Source organism: Salvelinus fontinalis, chromosome 17 (genome assembly GCF_029448725.1).
Source record: "Salvelinus fontinalis isolate EN_2023a chromosome 17, ASM2944872v1, whole genome shotgun sequence".
Lineage (NCBI taxonomy): Eukaryota > Metazoa > Chordata > Actinopteri > Salmoniformes > Salmonidae > Salvelinus > Salvelinus fontinalis.
The window spans coordinates 30701399-30724986 of NC_074681.1; the positions used below are offsets into that span (position 1 = coordinate 30701399).

The 23588-nt window shown below is 40.4% G+C and overlaps 1 protein-coding gene across 1 annotated transcript in view; it reads right to left on the reverse strand.

Moving 5' to 3' along the window:
* Positions 1–214: 214 nt before the first annotated feature.
* LOC129813500 (uncharacterized) overlaps positions 215–23588 on the reverse strand; it is a 52652-nt gene continuing 29278 nt past the window's right edge. The window contains exon 3 of the mRNA XM_055865797.1: positions 215–589. Within this exon, the coding sequence (XP_055721772.1) occupies positions 215–589 (375 nt within the window). The remainder of the gene's footprint in view (positions 590–23588) is intronic.

Below are 23588 nucleotides of genomic sequence, written 5' to 3' on the forward strand. Positions count from 1 at the left end.
AATTAAAGCAATGGCAGTAAGCAAATCAAAAAACTGTATCATACCCCAACAAAATGCAGAAAGAACCAGAATATTCTTCAGCCAAGATTCCATGTCTACTGTGAGATATGTAGGTAAGGAGAGAGCAAACACACTTGTGTGTGTCAAAAGCTTTTGAAACCACTTCTTTAACTCTGTCTTAGGAAGTATTGAGGAGGAGCTTCCACTAGGCTCTCTAAGAGTCTTTTATCACACTGTCAAATAGTTTTTGTAATGAGGCTGTATATCCTGTTTTCACAGTGGGCCTCAGAGCACAGTAGTACACAGCAGAGTCAGACAGCTGCAACCTCTGGATCATCAAGGGGACTGACTTGGAGTCTGCATCGAGATGGGCATTAAATCTATCCTTGAACTCAGTGGCATTTTTACTTCCAAAAGAAAAACGTCCCAGCATGAACTTTGGGAAGCCATTTACTTCATGCGTGTACCAGAACAGGTTGAGATTTCTAGTATCATCTGCATCAAATTGACAGTCCAGTATGACCTGTTCTCCCTCAGTAGCGATCACATCTCCTGGTGGCTGAATGACCTGAGTCTTCTCCTCTGCATTCTGGAAAATAATGTAAGACACATTTGTATTAGGAGGAAAATAATCAAGCGGCATGATTGAGTGAATAAAAAAGTGTGAATCTAATACTGGTAGTATTGTACTGAAAAATTTGTTTGAAAAAAAGAAAGGGATTCGAGCAAAGGCCGTAAACAAATTAGAAAAATAGTATTATAATACCATAACAACATGCAGCAAGAATCAGTAAATTACTCAGCCAGGGTCCCATGTCTGCTACTATGAGATCAATGGGAGAAGAGTAAAACCACTCTGATGTAGCTAGGCCATGATGACACCATGAAATCCTTCTCCCCTCCTCTTTTTGCACATTGTCAAACATTGAGAATCCTGTGACAAGCACTTTACAGAGCAAGATGTGATATTCAGCATGGAAACAAACCTCCCCTGGAACTCAGTATTGCTCCCTTCTGAATAACGATCTCTTCTCAGGACATACTGAGGAGAGTTCCTAGTTAACTGGATGTACCAGAAGAGATCAGAAGATATACTACGAGTAGTGTGTTACCAGTCTTCCATCAAGGGCAGTAACATGTCCACTCTGCTGGTCAACCATGTCTTCACCTCTGGAATCTTAAAAAATATATTTTGTGGATTTATAATACATAATATGCAAAGGTTCATAGAATGAGAATGTGAAAGGAGAAACAAAATACCGTACCAAAATTACATGCAGCCAGGATAAGAAAAGTATTCCTAAGCCAATGTGCCATTATGATTCATGTGTAGAGGAAGAATAGACTGTTATAGACTTTATGGTCCATCCACTGTAGGAGTGCTGCAGTAGAGGAGAAGCTGATTGTATATTCAATTATTTAGTTAAACAGCAAGAGGGATTCCTTGTTAAATTTGATATATTTTGAAAAATGAAATATCTCATTTACATAATGTTGTCTTCTTATACAAGTCATTTGAAAGTTACATTTGAGGTCATCTGACAAATACAATAAAATTAAAATATAATATATTTGTTATATCCACTGAGGATTTGCAACAAAATCAGAAAGAAAGGCACAGTCTACAGTAGCATATGGATCAGTCCAATATAGACCTGGGCTATGCTGCCCAATGCCACAAATAGTTATCCTTACTATGCATTAATACCCTCTTCAGTCTAAGCCCTGTCTTATCTGAGGGAGGGGGGTTGTCCTAAGCTACATGGAATTATTTTAAGAAGGTCATAAGAAGCAACATTTAGCTATTTGATTTAGAATTTTAAGATCCCTTGAAGTATTAAAAACATATAAGACAAAAATATTTGAATGAAATGTTTTCTTTGGTCTTGCTGCAATTAGCCCACATAATGCATTGACTAACACTACATGGAACAAAATATACAGTAGTCTGTCAAAGAAATCAAAAGGAAGTTTGTTCTGAACTGTCTGTCCTATATCTGAGACATATAAGAAAGATCAAGATTTATGTTTTTTTTAATGTATTTTTTTGATACTAAAAAGTCTCCAAATATACTGTACTTCCATTTCTTTTTCAACTGGTACCGTGGGACCTTCAGATGAGTCTTGAGGCCCGTGGGCATCCTAGACCCAAACAACCGACATATACGTTTTCGTGAGTTTCACATTTGTTCGTGAGTCTCACCTTTCCACGAGGGGTTATATTAGTGTGTAGCCCAAACTGTTCTGACGCTACAGACAGAAGTTGGCAGATAGGCTGTACCGACTTCAGACGAGTCCCAAGACGCTTGTGTGGGCCATAGTGCAAAATGGACAACACCAGTGTGTTTTTCAGAGTCATCTCTTTCCATGGAGGGGTCATACTAGTTTGTAGGCCATTCGGACGCTACAGATGATTTTGTGAGAAGACCCATTAGTCTCATGGTCTGACAAACATTGTTCTAGCTCTGTAACCTTTCACTGCAGACACATCAAATATAGGGTTTTTTAAAACACTATTCAAGTCAACTGATGATTGGTTTTATGATTGAAACCAATGACTGACCCTGGATGCAACCATGATCATAATCCCTGTCTCTGCAGTGCATATTAACGTAAATGATGGGCAATGACATCACCATGCAGTGGTGTAAAGAATTTAAATATCTACTTAAGTCAATTTTTAGGGGTATCTGTACTCTATGATTTCTATTTTTGACAACATTTACTTCGCTACATTCCAAAAGAAATGAATGTACTTTTTAATCCATACTTTTTTCCTGACACCCAAAAGTACTCGTTACATTTTGAAGGCTAAACAGGACAGGAAAACGGTACAATTCACACACATCCCTGATCATCCCTACTGCCTCGGATCTGGCGGACTCACCCAACACAAATGCTTTGTTTGTACATTATGTCTGTGTGTTGGAGTGTGCCCCTGGCTATCTGTAAATTGAAAAAAATATTATAATTGTGCCGTCTGGTTTTCTTAATATGAGGAATCTGAAATTATTTAAACTTTTTTTTAAACTTTTGATACTTAAAGTATATATTAAAACCAAATACTTTTAGACTTTTACTCAAGTAGTTTTTTCACTTGAGTCTTTTCTATTAAGGTGTCTTTACTTTTACTCAAGAATGACAATTGGGTACTTTTTCCACCACTGCCACCATGTAGACTATGACGCCATTCAGTCTCTAGATTTGGTCCATAAAATATACACTACCGTTCAAAAGTTTGGGATCACTTAGAAATGTCCTTGTTTTTGAAAGAAAAGCATATTTTTTTGTCTATTAAAATAACATCAAATTGATCAGAAATACAGTGCAGACATTGTTAGTGTTGAAAATGACTATTGTAGCTGGAAATGGCTGATTTTTTATGACATATCTACATAGGCGTTGTTACGTTCCCCAGTTTCTGTGTTGTAGTTTGTGTATTTGAGTGTGTGTTTCAGGAGATGGCTTCCTGAATTCTCCCCAAGCAGCTGATTGGTCGACTCCATGGCTAATTGGAGCTGACCCCACCCCCTCGTCAAGATGCAGCTGTCTCCAATTACCCATTTCTTCTGAAGCTATATAAGCCAGTGTTCTGTTGCTCAGAAGAGAAAGTAGAGAGAGAATTCGATTGTGATAGAGAGAGAATTCAATTGCTGAGAGCGGTGTTGGTCGGTTTTCAGGGAGCTGAGGGTTATATAGTGTTGGTTGTTTCTCAAAGCGATTTGGTATGTACTATGTTAGTTGTTGCTGAGGGAGCTGATTGGTTATGTCTGTTGTGTTATAGGACGCACTGTTTTGATGATTGAAACTGTTTGTTATTCTGTTTCATTTGTTCCCAGGGGGTAAGGGGAAGGCACCTAGGGAGTGCTTAGGCAAGAGGCCCGCGGGCATACATATACCCGTAGTATATTCACTGTCTAAGCACACTAGGTAAGACTTGGGCGGACCACCCCCTGTATTTTGGTTAGGGCCCCAGGTGGTGTTAAATTAGGTAAGTAGTGGGTAGGTAGGAGAGGGGGCTTTCACATTTACTTTCTTTGCTTTGGTTCCGTCCAGCCCCTTTTCCCCATATTACCGTGTGACGGAATAAATTCCTTGTAAACGGTACCACTCTCTCTGCCTTTGTCATCCTTACTCGCACCTACAGTCCATACCTTTCACTTCACGGAGAGTTCAGTTGTAGCAGGGTGTTGCGTTCCCTCTTCATAGAGGCGTGCGTAACAGGCGTACAGAGGCCCATTGTCAGCAACAATCACTCCTGTGTTCCAATGGCACGTTGTGTTAGCTAATCCAAATTTATAATTTTAAAATGCTAATTTATCATTAGACAACTTTAAATCATGTTAGCACAGCTGAAAACTGTTCTGACTAAAGAAGCAATAAAACTGGCCTTCTGACTTTTTCTTTAGTATCTGGAGCATCAGCATTTGTGGGTTCGATTCGAGGTTCAACATGGCCAGAAAGGAATGCCTTCTTCTGAAACTCATCAGTCTATTCTTGTTCTGAGAAATGAAGGCTATTCCATGTGAGAAATTGCCAAGAAACTGAAGATCTCGTAAAACGCTGTGTACTACTCCCTTCACAGGATAGCGCAAACTGTCTCTAACCAGAATAGAAAGAGTGGGAGGCCCCGGTGCACAACTGAGCAAGAGGACAGGTACATTAGAGTGCATAGTTTGAGAAACAGACGCATTACAAGTCCTTACCTGGCAGCTTCATTAAATAGTACCCGCAAAACACCAATCTCAATGTTAACAGTGAAGAGGCGACTCCGGGATACTGGCCTTCTTGGCAGAGTTCCTCTGTCCAGTGTCTGTGTTCTTTTGCCCATCTTAATCTTTTCTTTTTATTGGCCAGTCTGAGACATGGTGTTTTCTTTGCAAGTCTGCCTGGAGTTAATCAAGTAGAAAACGGTCTGCCTCAATCCTGCTTCTTCTAATGTTTTACATTTGCGCCAACTGAAGCTAGGGTTAATTCTAGGGTTATGGTCAATTCAGTAGGTAGACAAGAATCCTGGTTTCATCTGACTGATTTCCTTATATGAACTGTAACTCAGTAAAAGCTTTGAAATAGTTGAATGTTGCATTTATATTTTTGTTCAGTGTATAAATGAATTGCAAATGGTGAATACAAGAAGCACAAACAGAATATGCAATTGTGACAAAGGGTAAAAACATAATGAATTCTGTTTGGTAGGGAAATTCTACAACACAGACACCTGTAGTGTTGACATGCTGCATGCATCATTTAAAGGAATAGGAGCAATTTGATGATTCTTTACCGACACCTATTGACTCTCACTAGAAACTTACCCTTGAAAACTTGCCCAAGCAATTTCTAGGTTTCACCTTGTTGGGCAGAATATTGAACACAAGATGGAACTATTGCGTCATTATTAGATATACATTTGCTTTTGAGTGTTCAGATATATAATTCTGTAGTTCTTCTGCATGGAAGTGAATAGAGTCTTCATAGGTGTAAGGAAACTTAGGAGTATGAAACTAGTGTATTTGATGCAGTGGTACTCCATTCATGTTATACTTCATTATGAAGAAAATTGTTTGAAATGAATGTCTGATCTTGACATGAAGTTGGGGTTATGGTTTTAGGACATATTCATTCTACTGCCTGTTAAAAACGTTCTCCCTGTAATCAGATGTTATAGGTTTTTGTACAGTGTCTCTGGGTTTCCTGTCACTGTGGGCCTCAGAGCACAGTAGTACACAGCAGAGTCAGACTGCTGTAACCTCTGGATCGTCAAGGGGAATGATTTTGATGCTGATTTAAATGTAGTTAAATTGAGATGGGCATCGAATCTCCTCTGGAATTCAATGGCATTATCTGATCCGAAAGTCGCCCGCCTCAGCATATACTTTGGGAAGTCATCAGCTCCCTGCTTGTACCAGAACAGGTATGAATTTGTATCTAGAGTATCAAATTGACAGTCCAGTGTGACCTGTTCTCCCTCAGTAACAATCACATCTCCTGGTGGCTGAATGACTGAGTCTTCTCCTCTGCATTCTGGAAAATAAAGTAATACACATTTGTATTAGGAGGAAAATAATGTAGCAACATGATTGAGGAAATAAAAAGTATGAACTGTGGTTGTATTGTAGTGAGAAATATATTTTTGATAAAAGAAAGGAATGAGAGCAAAGGCAGAAAACAAATCATTAAAATAATATTATAATACCATAACAAAATGCAGCAAGAATCAGTAAATGACTCAGCCAGTGTTCCATGCCTGTTACTGTGATATCAGTGGGAGAAGAGTAATACCACTCTGATGTAACTAGGCAAAGATGAGAGGATGAAATCCTTGTCTCCTCCTCTTTCTGTGTATCGTCAGCTTTTTAAATTGTCTTAACACTCTAACCTGAGTTGTTGTTCAGTGTCTGAATCTCTTGTTGCCACTGTGGGTATCAGAGCACAATAGTACACAGCAGTCAGACAGCTGCAACCTCTGTATCGTTAAGGGGACAGAGCTAGATGTGAAATTCTACCTGGAATCAAACTTTGAACGTATCACTATTGCTCACAGTAACATATCAACTGCTGGTCAACAGCCCATTCACCTTTGCAATCTGAAAAAGTAGTTATATCAGTTTACTAATATTTTTTTATAAAAATTAATAGGCCAAGATTCAGACAAAGAGAATAGGCACTATATGTCACGCCCTCCAGGTGTTGCCCATCTTCCCCACTTATCCTCTGGGTATTAACCTGTCTAGGATCAGCGTGGCGCTAGCGGCACCCCCCCCACCCCCCCCCCCCACTGAAAAACCAGTGCCGCGAAATTCAAAAAAAATATTCTTTTAAAATATTTAACTTTCACACATTAAAGTCCAATACAGCTAATGAAAGACACAGATCTTGTGAATCCAGTCAACATTTCCGATTTTTAAAATGTTTTACAGGGAAGACACAATATGTAAAGATGTACATCTATTACCTAAAAACACATTAGCATAATCCACCATCTTTTATTTGTCCACCAACACCAGTAGCCATCACCAATTCGGCTAAACTAAGATATTTATAGCCCCTAACCAACAAAAAAACTCATCAGATGACAGTCTGATAACATATTTATGGTATGGGATAGGTTTTGTTAGAAAAAAGTGCATATTTCAGGTAGATATCATAGTTTACAATTGCACCCACCGTCACAAATGGAATAGAAAAACTACTTAGAGCAACGTGTTTACCTACTTACTAATCATCAAACATTTCGTAAAAATACACAGCATACACGAATCGAAAGACACAGATCCTGTGAATACAGACAATATTTCAGATTTTCTAAGTGTCTTACAGCGAAAACACAATAAATCGTTATATTAGCTTAGCACATAGCAATTAGCAGCCCAGCATTGATTCTAGCCAAAGTGAGCGATAAAAGTCAACATCGCCAAAAGATATAAATTTTTTCACTAACCTTCTCAGAATTCTTCCGATGACACTCCTGTAACATCATATTACACATTCCATATAGAGTTTGATCGCAAATGTTTATATTTAGCCACCAAAATCATGGTTAGACAATGTGAAATGTAGACAAGCTGGTAAAGAAAATGTCCTTGCGCCACTTAGACAGTGATCTACTCTTATACATAAATACTCATAAACGTGACTAAAAAATATAGGGTGGACAGGGATTGATAGACAATTTAATTCTTAATACAATTGCGTTATTACCTTTTTTAATTTATCCTTACTTTTCAATACAGTTTGCGCCTAGCGAAGCTACGTCATAAAACATGGCGTTCTAAGCCACTAAAATGTTTCGACAGAAACACGATTTATCATAATAAAAATGTCCTACCTTGAGCTGTTCTTCCATCAGTATCTTGGGCAAAGGATCCTTTCTTGGGAGAAATCGTCTTTTGGTGGAAAGCTGTCCTCTTGCCATGTGGAAATGTCAACTGCGTTCGGGATGAACTGAAAAGCGTGCCCAACTTTTCACATCGTTGCAAAAATAAATGTCCCAAAATCGCACTAAACGGATATAAATTGCTATAAAACGCTTTAAATTAACTACCTTATGATGTTTTTAACTCCTATAACGAGTGAAAAGATGACCGGAGAAATATAACAGGCTAAACTAACGCTTGGAACAGGAGCGGGTCGGTGACCAGCACGCGCGTTACGCACCAAGGAAAGAATGACTAGCTTCAGGGTTTTTTCATTTGTAGGGCCTGTGAACGCGCAATCGACCCCATTGGAATCGTCATCACGTAAAGGCATCCAGGGGAAGACGTAAGAAGTGTCCGTATAGTCATAGCAACGACAGTGCCCTTTTAAATGACTTCAGAAGAGTGGCCAACATTTCTGAAATCTGAATCCATGTCAGGGAAATTGCTGTAGAATGGGCTCTGTTCCACTTAGAGACAAAATTTCAACTCCTATAGAAACTATAGACTGTTTTCTATCCAATAATAATAATAATATGCATATTGTACGATCAAGGATTTTGTGGGAAGCCGTTTAAAAAATTAGCCAAATTAGCATAAATAGTCTAAACAGCGCCCCCATCCCCAACAGGTTAACTTCTTTGTGATAGAGGGCAGCATTTTCACTTTTGGATGAATAGCGTGCCCATAGTGAACTGCCTCCTACTCTGTCCCAGATGCTAATATATGCATATTATTATTACTATTGGATATAAAACACAAGTTTCTAAAACTGTTTGAATGATGTTTGTGAGTATAACAGAACTCATATGGTAGGCAAAAACCTGAGAAAAAATCCAAACAGGAAGTGAGAATTCTGAGGCTGGTCGATGTTCAACTCATCACCTATTCAATTCCCTGTAAGATATGGATCTGTTTGCACTTCCCAAGCCTTCCACTAGATGTCAACAGTCTGTAGAACGTTGAATGAAGCCTCTACTGTGATGTTGAGCCGGATGGGAGGTGTTTCAGTCATTGGTCTGGCAGAATGCCAGTTCCTGGTCACGCGCATTCCAAATGATATCGCCTTGCTTTCCATTACTTCTAGAGACACAAAAGAATTCTCCGGTTTGAACGTTATTGGATAGGTTTGATAACAACATCCTGAAGATTGATTCTCTACTTAGTTTGACCAGTTTATTCGACCTGTAATATAACTTTTTGAAGTTTTCGTCTCGAGTTCGCCTGCATCTGCGCGAGCATTTTGACATGTGCAATAAACGTGCTAGCAAAAGTAGCTACTTAGACATAAGTAATGGACATCATCGAACAAAACAACGATTTATTGTGGAACTAGGATTCCTGGGAGTGCATTCTGATGACGATCATCAAAGGTAAGGGACTATTTTGTGATGTAATTTCGTATTTCTGTTGACTCCAACATGGCGGAGAAATGTTGTTATTTTTGAGCGCCGTCTCAGATTATTGCATGGTGTGCTTTTTACGTAAAGTTTTTTTTAAATCTGGCACAGCGGTTGCATTAAGAACAAGTGTATCTTTAATTCTATGTAAAACATGTATCTTTCATCAAAGTTTATGATGAGTATTTCTGTTATTTGACGTGGCTCTCTGTAATTACTCCGGATATTTTGGAGGCATTTCTGAACATGTCGCCAATGTAAACCGAGATTTGTGGATATAAATATGCACATTATCGAACAAAACATAAATGTATTGTGTAACATGATGTCCTATGAGTGTCATCTGATGAAGATCATCAAAGGTTAGTGATGAATTTTATCTCTATTTCTGCTTTTTGTGACTACTATCTTTTGCTGGGAAAATGGCTGTGTTTTTCTGTGGCTATGTACTGAGCTAACATAATCGTTTGGTGTGCTTTCGCCGTAAATCCTTTTTGAAATCGGACACTTTGGTTGGATTTACAACAAGTTTATCTTTAAAATGGAGTGAAATACTTGTATGTTTGAGGAATTTTAATTATGAGATTTCTGTTGTTTGAATTTGGCGCCCTGCACTTTCACTGGCTGTTGTCAAGTCAATCCCGTTAACGGGATCTCAGCCATAAGAAGTTTTAAAGCTACTCTAGAGTCCGTGAGCTATTTACTCTGAAAAATAAGAACCTAACACATGTATACAGGTAAAAATTTAACATTGAACCTATTTTGGTTAACTTTAGCTAGCTGTGACTTAAAAGTTGCTGTTAGGTAGCCAGGTGGAGTTTGATGGCTGGCTTGCTAACGTTACTCTATGGATTAGGATTTTAGTTCATTTTTTAGCTTGCTAATGTTAACATTACATGTTGAAACAAAATACCCTATTTTAAAGCTTGCTGTTAGCTAGCAAACGTTAGCGGAGGTTAGATGGCTGGCTTGCTAGCTAACATTAACTTACATGTATAACATTTGTATCTGGAATTTGTCTTTCAGCATCAGTAGAACACGCCTGACTCTCCTCCACCACTCTTACAAGGAGAATGGCCCAAAGCAAGCACATATTACACCCGAAGCATGACGACGTGCAGCGAGTGGTGAACTTCATCAACAACTACGCAGAGGACAATGCAATTGTATTACCAGGACGCCACCCAGGACACAAACACTTTGGTGGATAGCTGCTGCCATCCCATGTGACAAACGCAGCAGTGTGACGTCTCTACGAGGAATCTATGACAACACTTGGTATGTAAAGCATAAACACATTTTGATTATTTAATTGACCTCCAACATGATTGGCACTACTTTTATTGATCTCACATTTTTTTCTGTATTTTCCAGAGGTAAGTGTAGTCAGGCTGTCTTCCTTCAGGAGAAAAATGCTGCCCCACATCTCAAGCACCAAGCTCAGGACAGACCTGTGCTGGCAGAGCCAGAGGAACAACTATCAGGTCTTCAGATCTGTCAGTCTGCCAGAAGCTGTTAAGTCAGCCAAGCTGAAGAAGCAAGAGCAGCATCTCCTGATCGTTCAGAATGAGCGGCCTGTCTAAAAGAAGATGGTTGCTGACTGCAAGACCACCTGTCAAGACCTGCAGTTGTCTCTGGGGGCCCCTACTGAACCAGCAATCAAAGACATCAGGGTGCATTTCAGCTTTGATTAAACTCAACAAGTAAGCAAAATGTTGTCCTTTATACAGATTAACCCTTGTGTTGTCTTAAGGGTAAAAAATGACCCTCCACTATGTTTCAGAGCAGAGAAAAACCCTTAAATGATAGTTTTTCAACTTGAAATGTGATTACTTTTCCTAGAGTGACCCCAACATTACTAAAAGTGAAACATCGCCTTTGTTCATATTTCCATTGAAGCTGTACACCACCAGGATACAAAGATTGTTTTAGGGTAATTTTTGACCCGGCAGTTATAACATAATTTACACACGACAAAAACCACAAAGAACAGTTTGAAAGAACAGGCCTGAGCTCCCCCCTGCACTCCTCGCAACAAGGGGAGAGGCCTTCTCATCAAAGTTTGCCTTCACCCCCACCACCACTCCAGTTTCTTACCTCCCAAAGCGGAACAAGAATGTGGTCCTCCTGAGCATACTGCACAAAACATCTGAGATCAGTGATCGTGAGGACAGGAAGCCAGCCACCATCCTGGACTACAACCACAACAAAGGAGACGTGGACAACCTGTACAAGGTAATTGGAACTTACAGCTGCAGGAGGATGACTGCCCGCTGGCCCCAGGTCATCTTCCATAACATCATTGATGTGTCCTCATACAACGCCTTCGTGATATGGAACAAGATCAACCCTACATGGATGCCTGATAAGCGGAACATGAGGAGGGTGTTCCTGGAGCAGCTGGGAAAAGCACTTGTAACACCACACATTCAAAGAAGGGAGCGCCTCCCCCACACAGCAGCCTCTGCAGCGCTTGTGAAAGCTGTTCAGGGGGCTGAATCTTGTCCAGATCCACCTGAGGCTGCAGCTGGGGCAGGCAAAGGGAGAGATGTCAATTCTTCCCCACAAAGAAGGACTGTAAAACAAATACACATCTGAGAAAAACATCTGCAAAGTCCATGTACACAAACTTGCATACTGTCCTACATGTGCTAATTAGAGTTGATTGATTTATGTTCTTCACATTTTTGTTTTGTATCTATTATCTTATTTAATTCTTATTTATTTCCAATGTTTATACACTTTGTGGTTGTGGGCAATGATTTAAAAAATGGGAGAAGACTATATTTTTTGTTGAATTCCTATGTTGCCAAAAAAGTTCAAGAATGTTATTGTCTCCCCTCAATAGAATGGATTCAAAACTACTATCTGCACATTTCTGCTACTTTCTTAGTCTAGGAAAGTGCTATCTCTTGCTAAAAAAAAATATGTTTACACCTATGCAGTACCTTTAGCAATAATGATAATAATATTAAACCTCTACTTCAGTAAAGAAAACAATTATGATAGGTGTGTTGTAATACAAATGAGTGGTGTCCGCTGACTAAATGCAGTTTTTCTGCATTGTGAAGAGGGAAAACCAGATATTCACAAAGTTTATGATGAATGACAAGTTGTTTCTTCATGCAGAATAGATTTGGGTTTTGATATTCAATTAACCTGCTTTATTTTAGAGATTTAGTGAAGGCGGGTAATTTATAACCCTTAGGATTAGGGGAGTATATAGAATGTTAAGACTACACGGGCCTCCTGGGTGGCGCAGTGGTCTAGGGCACTGCATCGCAGTGCTAGCTGCGCCACCAGAGTCTCTGGGTTCACGCCCAGGCTCTGTCGCAGCCGGCCGCGACCGGGAGGTCCATGGGGCGACGCACAATTGGCATAGCGTCGTCCGGGTTAGGGAGGGTTTGGCCGGTAGGGATATCCTTGTCTCATCGCGCTCCAGCGACTCCTGTGGCGGGCCGGGCGCAGTGCGCGCTAACCAAGGGGGCCAGGTACACGGTGTTTCCTCCGACACATTGGTGCGGCTGGCTTCCGGGTTGGAGGCGCGCTGTGTTAAAGAAGCAGTGCGGCTTGGTTGGGTTGTGCTTCGGAAGACGCATGGCTTTCGACCTTCGTCTCTCCCGAGCCCGTACGGGAGTTGTAGCGATGAGACAAGATAGTAATTACTAGCGATTGGATACCACGAAAATTGGGGAGAAAATGGGATAAATTTTTAAATTATTATTTAAAAAAAGACTACACAAGGGTTAAGGACATAGATGGATAGATAGATATACACTCAGCAAAATATATATATATACACAGTTGAAGTCAGAAGTTTACATACACTTAGGTTGAAGTCATTAAAACTTGTTTTTCAACCACTCCACAAATGTCTTGTTAATAAACTATAGTTTTGGAAAGTCGGATAGGACATCTACTTTGTGCATGACACAAGTCATTTTTCCAACAATTGTTTATAGACAGATTATTTCACTTACAGTGAATTATATCACAATTCCAGTGGGTCAGAAGTTTACATACACTAAGTTGACTGTGCCTTTAAACAGCTTGGAAAATTCCAGAAAATTATGTCATGGCTTTAGAAGCTTCTGATAGGCTAATTGACCTAGTTTGAGTCAATTGGAGATGTACCTGTGGATGTATTTCAAGGCCTACCTTCAAACTCAGTGCCTCTTTGCTTGACATCATGGGAAAATCAAAAGACATCAGCCAAGACACAGAAAACTAATTTTAGACCTCCACAAGTCTGGTTCATCCTTGGGAGCAATTTCCAAACGCCTGAAGGTACCATGTTCATCTGTGCAAACAATAGTTAGCAAGTATAAACACCATGGGACCACGCAGCCGTCATACCGCTCAGGAAGGAGACGCGTTCTGTCTCCTAGAGATGAGCGTACTTTGGTGCAAAAAGTGCAAATCAATTCCAGAACAACAGCAAAGAACTTTGTGAAGATGCTTGAGGAAACAGGTACAAAAGTATCTATATCCACAGTAAAATGAGTCCTATATCGATATAACCTGAAAGGCCGCTCAGCAAGGAGGAGGCCACAGCTCCAAAACTGCCATAAAAAAAGCCAGACTACGGTTTGCAACTGCACATGGGGACAAAGAACGTACTTTTTGGAGAAATGTCCTCTGGTCTGCTGAAACAAAAATAGAACTGTTTGGCCATAATGACCATCGTTATGTTTGGAGGAAAAAGGGGGTGTATGTACACCTCCGATTTCAACTGTATATATATATATATATATATATATATACACTGCTCAAAAAAATAAAGGGAACACTTAAACAACACAATGTAACTCCAAGTCAATCACACTTCTGTGAAATCAAACTGTCCACTTAGGAAGCAACATTGATTGACAATAAATTTCACATGCTGTTGTGCAAATGGAATAGACAAAAGGTGGAAATTATAGGCAATTAGCAAGTCACCCCCAATAAAGGACTGGTTCTGCAGGTGGTGACCACAGACCACTTCTCAGTTCCTATGCTTTCTGGCTGATGTTTTGGTCACTTTTGAATGCTGGCGGTGCTTTCACTCTAGTGGTAGCATGAGACGGAGTCTACAACCCACACAAATGGCTCAGGTAATGCAGCTCATCCAGGATGGCACATCAATACGAGCTGTGGCAAGAAGGTTTGCTGTGTCTGTCAGCGTAGTGTCCAGAGCATGGAGGCGCTACCAGGAGACAGGCCAGTACATCAGGAGATGTGGAGGAGGCCGTAGGAGGACAACAACCCAGCAGCAGGACCGCTACCTCCGCCTTTGTGCAAGGAGGAGCACTGCCAGAGCCCATCTACTTTTTAACTCCTCACAAGTGTGGCTTGATTGTTCACTGAACATAAATCCTTTATTTGACAATTATGTTTGAGTGTTGGAGTGTGCCCCTGGCTATCCGTCAAAAATATAGATATAATAACAAATTGGCCCGTTTTGTTTAAGAATTTTTGAAATTATTTATACTTTTACTTTTGATTCTTTTGAAGTACATTTTAGCAATTCCATTTACTTTTGATACTTAAGAACATTTTAGAAATTCCATTTACTTTTGATGCTTAAGTATTTTTAAAACCAAATACTTTTAGACTTTTACTCAAGTAGTATTTTACTGGGTGACTTTTACTTCAGTCATTTTCTAATAAGGTATCTTTACATCAGGACACTTTCTGTTTACCTGGAATTTTTCAATATTGTAGGCTACTACCACTTTTAGTCTTAATCTTTACTGCACTACTCACTATATAGCACATGACCTAGCATGTGAATCATTAAAGAGATGGGTGTGTCTGGCTTAAGAGGGTGTGAATAATGCTGATTTTTTATAGACAAAGGAGAGCTCTCCAGTAGGCACAAAAACATTCAAAGGCCCTTTTTCTCAAAAGTGAAGTACAAGATACAAGTGTATCAACTTTCAAAGCAGAATGACTTTCCCATTGTTCCTCAAAAATGCTGTGTAAGATATACCATTTTGTAGCTCTGACTCTCTTAATTATAATAATGTTGATTCATAGACCGAATCCAGGTAGTGAGTCACAAATGTTTGAGAGGAATGGAAGATTTGATATAGGCCGATATTTGTTTTTTTTTGAGTCAAGGTTTGGCTGTTTCAGGATGGGCTTTATTACTGCCACTTTTAGTGAGTTTGGCACACATCCGGAGGATAGGGAGCCGTTTATTATGTTCAACATAGGAGGACCAAGCACAGGAAGCTCTTTCAGTAGTTTATTTGGAATAAAGTCCAGTAGACAGCTGGAAGGTTTAAAGGCTATGACTATTTTTGTGAAGGATTCGAGAGATACAGGATTAAACGACTTGAGTGTCTCCATTGATCCAAGGGCCTGGCAGTTATGTGCAGACTCAGGACAGCTGAGTTTAGGAGAAATAGCCATATTCAAGGAGGAGTCCATAATTATTTTTCTAATGATCATTATCTTTCATCGAAGAAGTTCATAAATTCATCACTGCTGAAGCTTGCTTCAAGGCTTGGGTATTTTCTGTATACCAGGGAGCTATTTTCTTGTTACACATTTTTTTTGTTTTCAACGGTGCGACGGCATATAGGGTATTACGCAAGGTTAAGTTTAGATCCCGGTTAGGTGGTTAACTGATTTTTGTACTCCGACATCCTTGGGTAGGTGGAGGGAGTCTGGAAGGGCATCAAGAAATCTTTGCGTTGTCCAAGAATTTAACGCATGGTTTTTGATCATCCTTGGTTGGGGTCTAAGCAAATTATTTGTTGCGATTGCAAACATAATAAAATGGTGGTCCGATTATGAGGGAAAACATTTAAATCCACAATATCTATTCCACGGGACAAAACTAGATCCAGGGTATGATTGCGGGAATGTGTAGGTCCTGAGACATGTTGGATAAAATGCGTTGAGTTGATGATGGCTCCGAAAGCCCATTGGAGTGGGTCTGTGGACTTCTCCATGTGAATAATGAAGTCACCAACATTTTTTCTGTTATCTGCCATGACTACAAGGTCCGATAGGAATTCAGTGAACTCAGTGAGGAACGCTGAATACGGCCCAGGAGGCCTGTAAACAATAGCTATAAAGAGTGCTTAGGTAGAATGCATTGGTTTCATGACTAGCACCACAAAAGATGAAAGAAATTACATTTAAATATGCTATAAAAAAATGTTAGAAACACCTCTGCCTTTGTGGGATACGCGGGGCTATGGTCACTAGTGTAACCAGGAGGAGAGGCCTCATTTAACTCAAAACATTCATCAAGCTTGGAAGTGAGGTATCTAACATTAAGTAGTCCTAGGTATTATCAAAGTCTCTTTAAAAAATGACAGGGATGGAGGAGGTCTTTATTCCAGTGAGATTGCTAAAGCAAACACTGCTATGTTTAGATTTTCCCAACCTAGATCGAGGCACAGCCACGGTCTGAATGGAGAAAACTAAGCTGACTGCACTGACTGTGCTAGCGACAGACTCCACTAAGCTGGCAGGCTGGCTAACAGCCTGTTGCCTGGCCTGCACCCAATCTAATTGTGGAGCTAGAGGAGTTAGAGCCCTGTCTGTGTTGATAAATAAGATGAGAGCACCCCTCCAGCTAGTATGGAGTCTGTCACTCCTCAGCAGGCCAGGTTTGGTCCTGTTTGTGGGTGAGTCCCAGAAAGATGGCCAATTATCTACAAAATGCATCTTTTGGGAGGGGCAGAGAACAGTTTTCAATCAGCGATTGAGTTGTGAGACAATATATCTATACTCTCTACACTTGCCAGTTTTAGCAATCTTCAGATGAGCCTTTATGTCGGTATCCCTGCCTCCTGGTAAACAGTGTATAATCGTTGGATGATTCTTTTTCAATCTAATCTTGCGGGTAATGGAGCCGCCAATGACTAGGGTTTTCAATTTGTCAGAGCTAATAGTTGGAGGCTTCAGCAGCTCAGACTGCATAACGGATGTAGGAGAGAACTGAGAAGGCACATCCTTTGACTCCGACTCGTTGCTTAATGGGGAAACCCGGTTGAAAGCTTCTGTCGCCTGATTGAGCGACACCATTTGAGCATGCTGACAGCATTTCTTTCCAGATGTCTTGAGAAAATTGTTGGAACTGTGTTGGGGGATAAATACTACTATATGCATTTACTTGTGGCCTTATGTTGTTTCATCCTTTCCTACACTTAAACTGCCCTTGCCTAATGATTGCGTCTGAAGCTGAGATTGCAACTCGGCTATCCTCATCATAAGATGATTGTTCTCCTGCATTTTATGAGTACAGCAACACGCAATTAGAGGGCATAAAGTTAATGTTACTACTTAGCTTTTTTGTCTGGTGGAGATCCTATTGAACCATGTCCAGATAAACCTTCCGGGGTGAAAAAGTTGAACGAAAGAAGTAGAGTGAGGACGATCAGAGTCTGTCACTTCAGCAGAGGAGATCTCCAGATCCACACGGTCGGTATGAACCTAAACTGACATGCGAGAAGGGACAGTTTTCTGGACATACCCTGATATGGTGATGAAACTCTGGTTTAGACCTAGGATACTGACTATACCACTGTAGATTGTTTACACAGCCAGTGTAGCTGCAGGATAGTGTGATGGTATCACCCTTCACACCACCTACCATAGACCTAGTGGAATTAATGTCATCTTCAAAACTACCATCTGTCAGAAAAGGAAAAACGTGGCTATTTTTGATAGCTTTTTTGTCAACTATCAAATATATTCTGGATTTGGAATTAAAATGGTCAAATTGAATACAGCACTCACAAACAAGAACTTTCAGGCAGAGTTGAATATTTCTCTCTATAGTAATCTTTCAGTCTTGCTGATTGGAGAAAATGTTGTAGCTCCACCTACTGCCAAAGACAGGGGGTGGTGAACAACCAACTTTTTTCTGTATGTGCAATGCAATCCTTGTTTAATGTACGTAATATACATTACAATAATGTATTTAGTTTGAACGAATCCAGACCATTCATTTTATACTGCATTATCAAGAAAAAGTGAATTAATGGCAGCAGCTAATGGGAATCCATAATAAATACAAATACAAATGTAGAAATTAAGCTTGTTTTAGGGTTTGAGTTATGGCTCGGGTTAGGATTGGTCTGGGATGTGGATCAGGGTTTGGCTACAATAGAGTTCTGGACATATTAATTAACGTGCCTGTTGATAACTTTTTCCCCTCATTCAGTTTTTGTACAGTATTTCTGGGTTTCCTGTCACTGTGGGCCTCACAGCACAGTAGTACAGAGCAGAGTCTGTCACTTCAGCAGAGGAGATCTCCAGATACATACGTTTGGCCTTTTTGTCATGATTTAGAGTGAACCCTGGTGTTTTCCCAGGCATATATTCCATAACCAGTAACTGAGGTGCTGATTTCAGATAATGACGATACCATTGAAGATAGTTGCCAGAGGAGTAGTTACAAGAGAGAGTAACTCTGTCCCCGTCCAAAGCCAGCACTGCATCAGTGTAGGTTGTTATTATCTGTGGAGAACTGAGACCTGTAAGACATAATATTATACATGATGTAATACTCTACACACACCTGGAAAAATGAATTGATTTCAAATGCAGATTAAAGAGAAAACATTTTCAAGGTAAAAAAACATGTATCCCCATGTCTTGCATCATCTTTATATTATTTGATTTGAAAAATAAATACACCTTAACATAAAAACACTCAGTTTAAATGAAAATGTAATTACTTACCTATCAAGTTAAAGAAGAGTAATAGTGAACAGAACAACATTGTAGCTGGCAGGATGTGTAGAATAAGCACCAGCTGCTGATGAAAATAACAGCATCAACTGGCTATAATCGTTGTGGTAGTATCATGTTTTATCTTGAAGATTCATAATCTAATCCTGAGTTTTATACTCTAGCTCCTCCTACTGACTATGTAGAATCAAACAATGTGTTATGTAGATTTGAAAGCAGTTTACAAATTATTTATGCAAGAAACTCCATTTGATGGTGCTGTGGTCAAACTAAAGATAGCAGATGTTTGTAAAACCACAAACTGACAGGTCTGTATTCTGCCAATTGCTGAGTCAGTGACTTATGTGTCTCTGAGGACATTACCACACAGCAATACAGAGCAGAGTCTTTCCTTTCAGCAAAGGAAATCGCCAGATCTTCCCAAGTTTTCCCTTTATTACTTTCTACAGTGAGGCGAGGGTGCAGAAAGTAAAATAATTGTGTGGATAAATGCCATACTGTATCTGAGGTTAGATGCTAGGGATAATTTCCAACACAGTTTTTAAAAGGAGAATATATTATCATGAGTAAACCCCACCCCTGCCCTAAAATATGCATAAGAAGAGTTTATCGTGAGCTGTCAGGTTTTTGTACAGTGTTTCTGGGTTTCCTGTCACTGTGGGCTCTATGGCACAGTAGTACAGAGCAGAGTCTGTCACTTCAGCAGAGGAGATCTCCAGATCCACACGTTTAGCCTTTTTGTCATGATTTAGAGTGAACCCTGGTGTTTTTGCAATCATATGTTCCATAACCAGTAACTGTGGTGCTGATTGTGGATATTGTCGATACCATTGAAGAGTGACACCAGAAGAGTAATTACAAGAGAGAGTAACTCTGTCCCTTTCTGAAGCCACTTCTACATCAGTGTAGGGTGTTAATACCTGTTCAGAACTGACACCTGTAAAACATTAAACACATATAACATTTAATACTTTAAAACCACATTGAAGATTGAATAAATTCTGAATGCAGTGTATGCATTTGGAATTTATTCAATCTTCAAAGATAAAAATGTTGTGCATTATCTTCACATTCCTTGATTTGAAAATAAATACACCTAAACATAATAACACTCAGTTTGAATGAAAATGTAATTACTTACCTATCAAGTTAAAGAAGAGTAATAGTGAACAGAACAACATTGTAGATGGCAGGATGTGTAGAAGAAGCACCAGCTGCTGATGAAAAGCACAGCATCAACTGGCTATAATCTAAATGGTAGTATCATGTTTTATCTTCGTAATCTGTAATCTAATCCTGAGTTTTATAGTTTTAGCTCCTCCTACTGAAGATGTTGAAACAAATACACTGCTCAAAAAAATAAAGGGAACACTTAAACAACACAATGTAACTCCAAGTCAATCACACTTCTGTGAAATCAAACTGTCCACTTAGGAAGCAACACTGATTGACAATAAATTTCACATGCTGTTGTGCAAATGGAATAGACAAAAGGTGGAAATTATAGGTAATTAGCAAGACACCCCCCAAAACAGGAGTGATTCTGCAGGTGGTGACCACAGACCACTTCTCAGTTCCTATGCTTCCTGGCTGATGTTTTGGTCACTTTTGAATGCTGGCGGTGCTCTCACTCTAGTGGTAGCATGAGACGGAGTCTACAACCCACACAAGTGGCTCAGGTAGTGCAGTTCATCCAGGATAGCACATCAATGCGAACTGTGGCAAAAAGGTTTGCTGTGTCTGTCAGCGTAGTGTCCAGAGCATGCAGGCGCTACCAGGAGACAGGCCAGTACATTAGGAGACGTGGAGGAGGCCGTAGGAGGGCAACAACCCAGCAGCAGGACCGCTACCTTCGCCTTTGTGCAAGGAGGTGCACTGCCAGCGCCCTGCAAAATGACCTCCAGCAGGCCACAAATGTGCATGTGTCAGCATATGGTCTCACAAGGGGTCTGAGGATCTCCTCTCGGTACCTAATGGCAGTCAGGCTACCTCTGGCGAGCACATGGAGGGCTGTGGGGCCCCACAAAGAAATGCCACCCCACACCATGACTGACCCATCGCCAAACCGGTCATGCTGGAGGATGTTGCAGGCAGCAGAACGTTCTCCACGGCGTCTCCAGACTCTGTCACGTCTGTCACATGTGCTCAGTGTGAACCTGCTTTCATCTGTGAAGAGCACAGGGCGCCAGTGGCGAATTTGCCAATCTTGGTGTTCTCTGGCAAATGCCAAACGTCCTGCACGGTGTTGGGCTGTAAGCACAACCCCCAACTGTGGACGTCGGGCCCTCATTCCACCCTCATTGAGTCTGTTTCTGACCGTTTGAGCAGACACATGCACATTTGTGGCCTGCTGGAGGTCATTTTGCAGGGCGCTGGCAGTGCACCTCCTTGCACAAAGGCGGAGGTAGCGGTCCTGCTGCTGGGTTGTTGCCCTCCTACGGCTTCCTCAACATCTCCTGATGTACTGGCCTGTCTCCTGGTAGCGCCTGCATGCTCTGGACACTACGCTGACAGACACAGCAAACCTTTTTACCACAGTTCGCATTGATGTGCCATCCTGGATGAACTGCACTACCTGAGCCACTTGTGTGGGTTGTAGACTCCGTCTCATGCTACCACTAGAGTGAGAGCACCGCCAGCATTCAAAAGTGACCAAAACATCAGCCAGGAAGCATAGGAACTGAGAAGTGGTCTGTGGTCACCACCTGCAGAATCACTCCTGTTTTGGGGGGTGTCTTGCTAATTGCCTATAATTTCCACCTTTTGTCTATTCCATTTGCACAACAGCATGTGAAATTTATTGTCAATCAGTGTTGCTTCCTAAGTGGACAGTTTTATTTCACAGAAGTGTGATTGACTTGGAGTTACATTGTGTTATTTAAGTGTTCCCTTTATTTTTTTGAGCAGTGTATATTGTATAGGTACATTTACTGGCATCTCTACTTGATGGCGCTGTGTTTGAACAAAAATAAATCAGATGCATGTAAATCTATAACTAACTGACAGGTGACAGGTCTGTGTTCTGCTGAGTGCTGAGTCAGTGAGTTAAGTGTCACTGTGGACATCACAGCACAGCAATACAGAGCAGAGTATCTCACTTCAGCAGAGGAGATCTCCAGATCCGCACACACCTTCTCTTTGTTCAGTTTAACAGGGAGGAGAAGGTAGGGAGGTTTAGCTCTCACTACAGTCCTAGAGGCATGGAGGATGAAGAGGTAGATTTGGGAATCCTGGATACTGTTTATACCACAGTACACTGTATGCTGAGGAGTAGTTGCAGGAAAGCTGAACATTACTACCCTCCTCTTCATACACTTCATGTTGGTTTGGCTGGATGGTCTGCTGAAAACTGTCACCTACAAATGTGAAGAGGTGATGGATAAATTACAAGATAGATGTATTATAGGGGGTGCTATTTGCAATTTGTAATAATTTCGTTCCCAAATTAAACTGCCTCGTACTCAATTCTTGCTCGTACAATATGCATATTATTATTACTATTGGATAGAAAACACTCTCTAGTTTCTAAAACCGTTTGAATTATTTCTCTGAGTGAAACAGAACTCATTCTGCAGCACATTTCCTGTCAGGAAGTGAGATTTCTGAAATCGAGGTCCCTGTTCTAAGGTCAGTTTATAAGTCACCATGTAAGCTATGGAGCTACATGCACTGCATACGCCTTCCTCTAGATGTCAGTAAGCGGTGAGAATTTGAATGGAGTGGATTGCACCATCTGGGGGACTATAAAAGCTCATGGAACGGAAGTACCGTTCTTTTCAACGGGGCGCCTGGCGCAAGAGGGACATCACAATGGTCCTGCAAAAGCTTTTGTTTTAGCAGTTCTATATCTCTGGTCATGTTTTTATTCGTTATAGGTGTTAACCTGTCTAGGATCAGCGTGGCGCTAGCGGCACCCCCCCCCCCCCCCCACTGAAAAACCAGTGCCGCGAAATTCAAAAAAAATATTTTTTTAAAATATTTAACTTTCACACATTAAAGTCCAATACAGCTAATGAAAGACACAGATCTTGTGAATCCAGTCAACATTTCCGATTTTTAAAATGTTTTACAGGGAAGACACAATATGTAAAGATGTACATCTATTACCTAAAAACACATTAGCATAATCCACCATCTTTTATTTGTCCACCAACACCAGTAGCCATCACCAATTCGGCTAAACTAAGATATTTATAGCCCCTAACCAACAAAAAAACTCATTAGATGACAGTCTGATAACATATTTATGGTATGGGATAGGTTTTGTTAGAAAAAAGTGCATATTTCAGGTAGATGGCATAGTTTACAATTGCACCCACCATCACAAATGGACTAGAATAATTACAATGAGCAACGTGTTTACCTAACTACTAATCATCAAACATTTCGTAAAAATACACAGCATACACGAATCGAAAGACACAGATCCTGTGAATACAGACAATATTTCAGATTTTCTAAGTGTCTTACAGCGAAAACACAATAAATCGTTATATTAGCTTAGCACATAGCAATTAGCAGCCCAGCATTGATTCTAGCCAAAGTGAGCGATAAAAGTCAACATCGCCAAAAGATA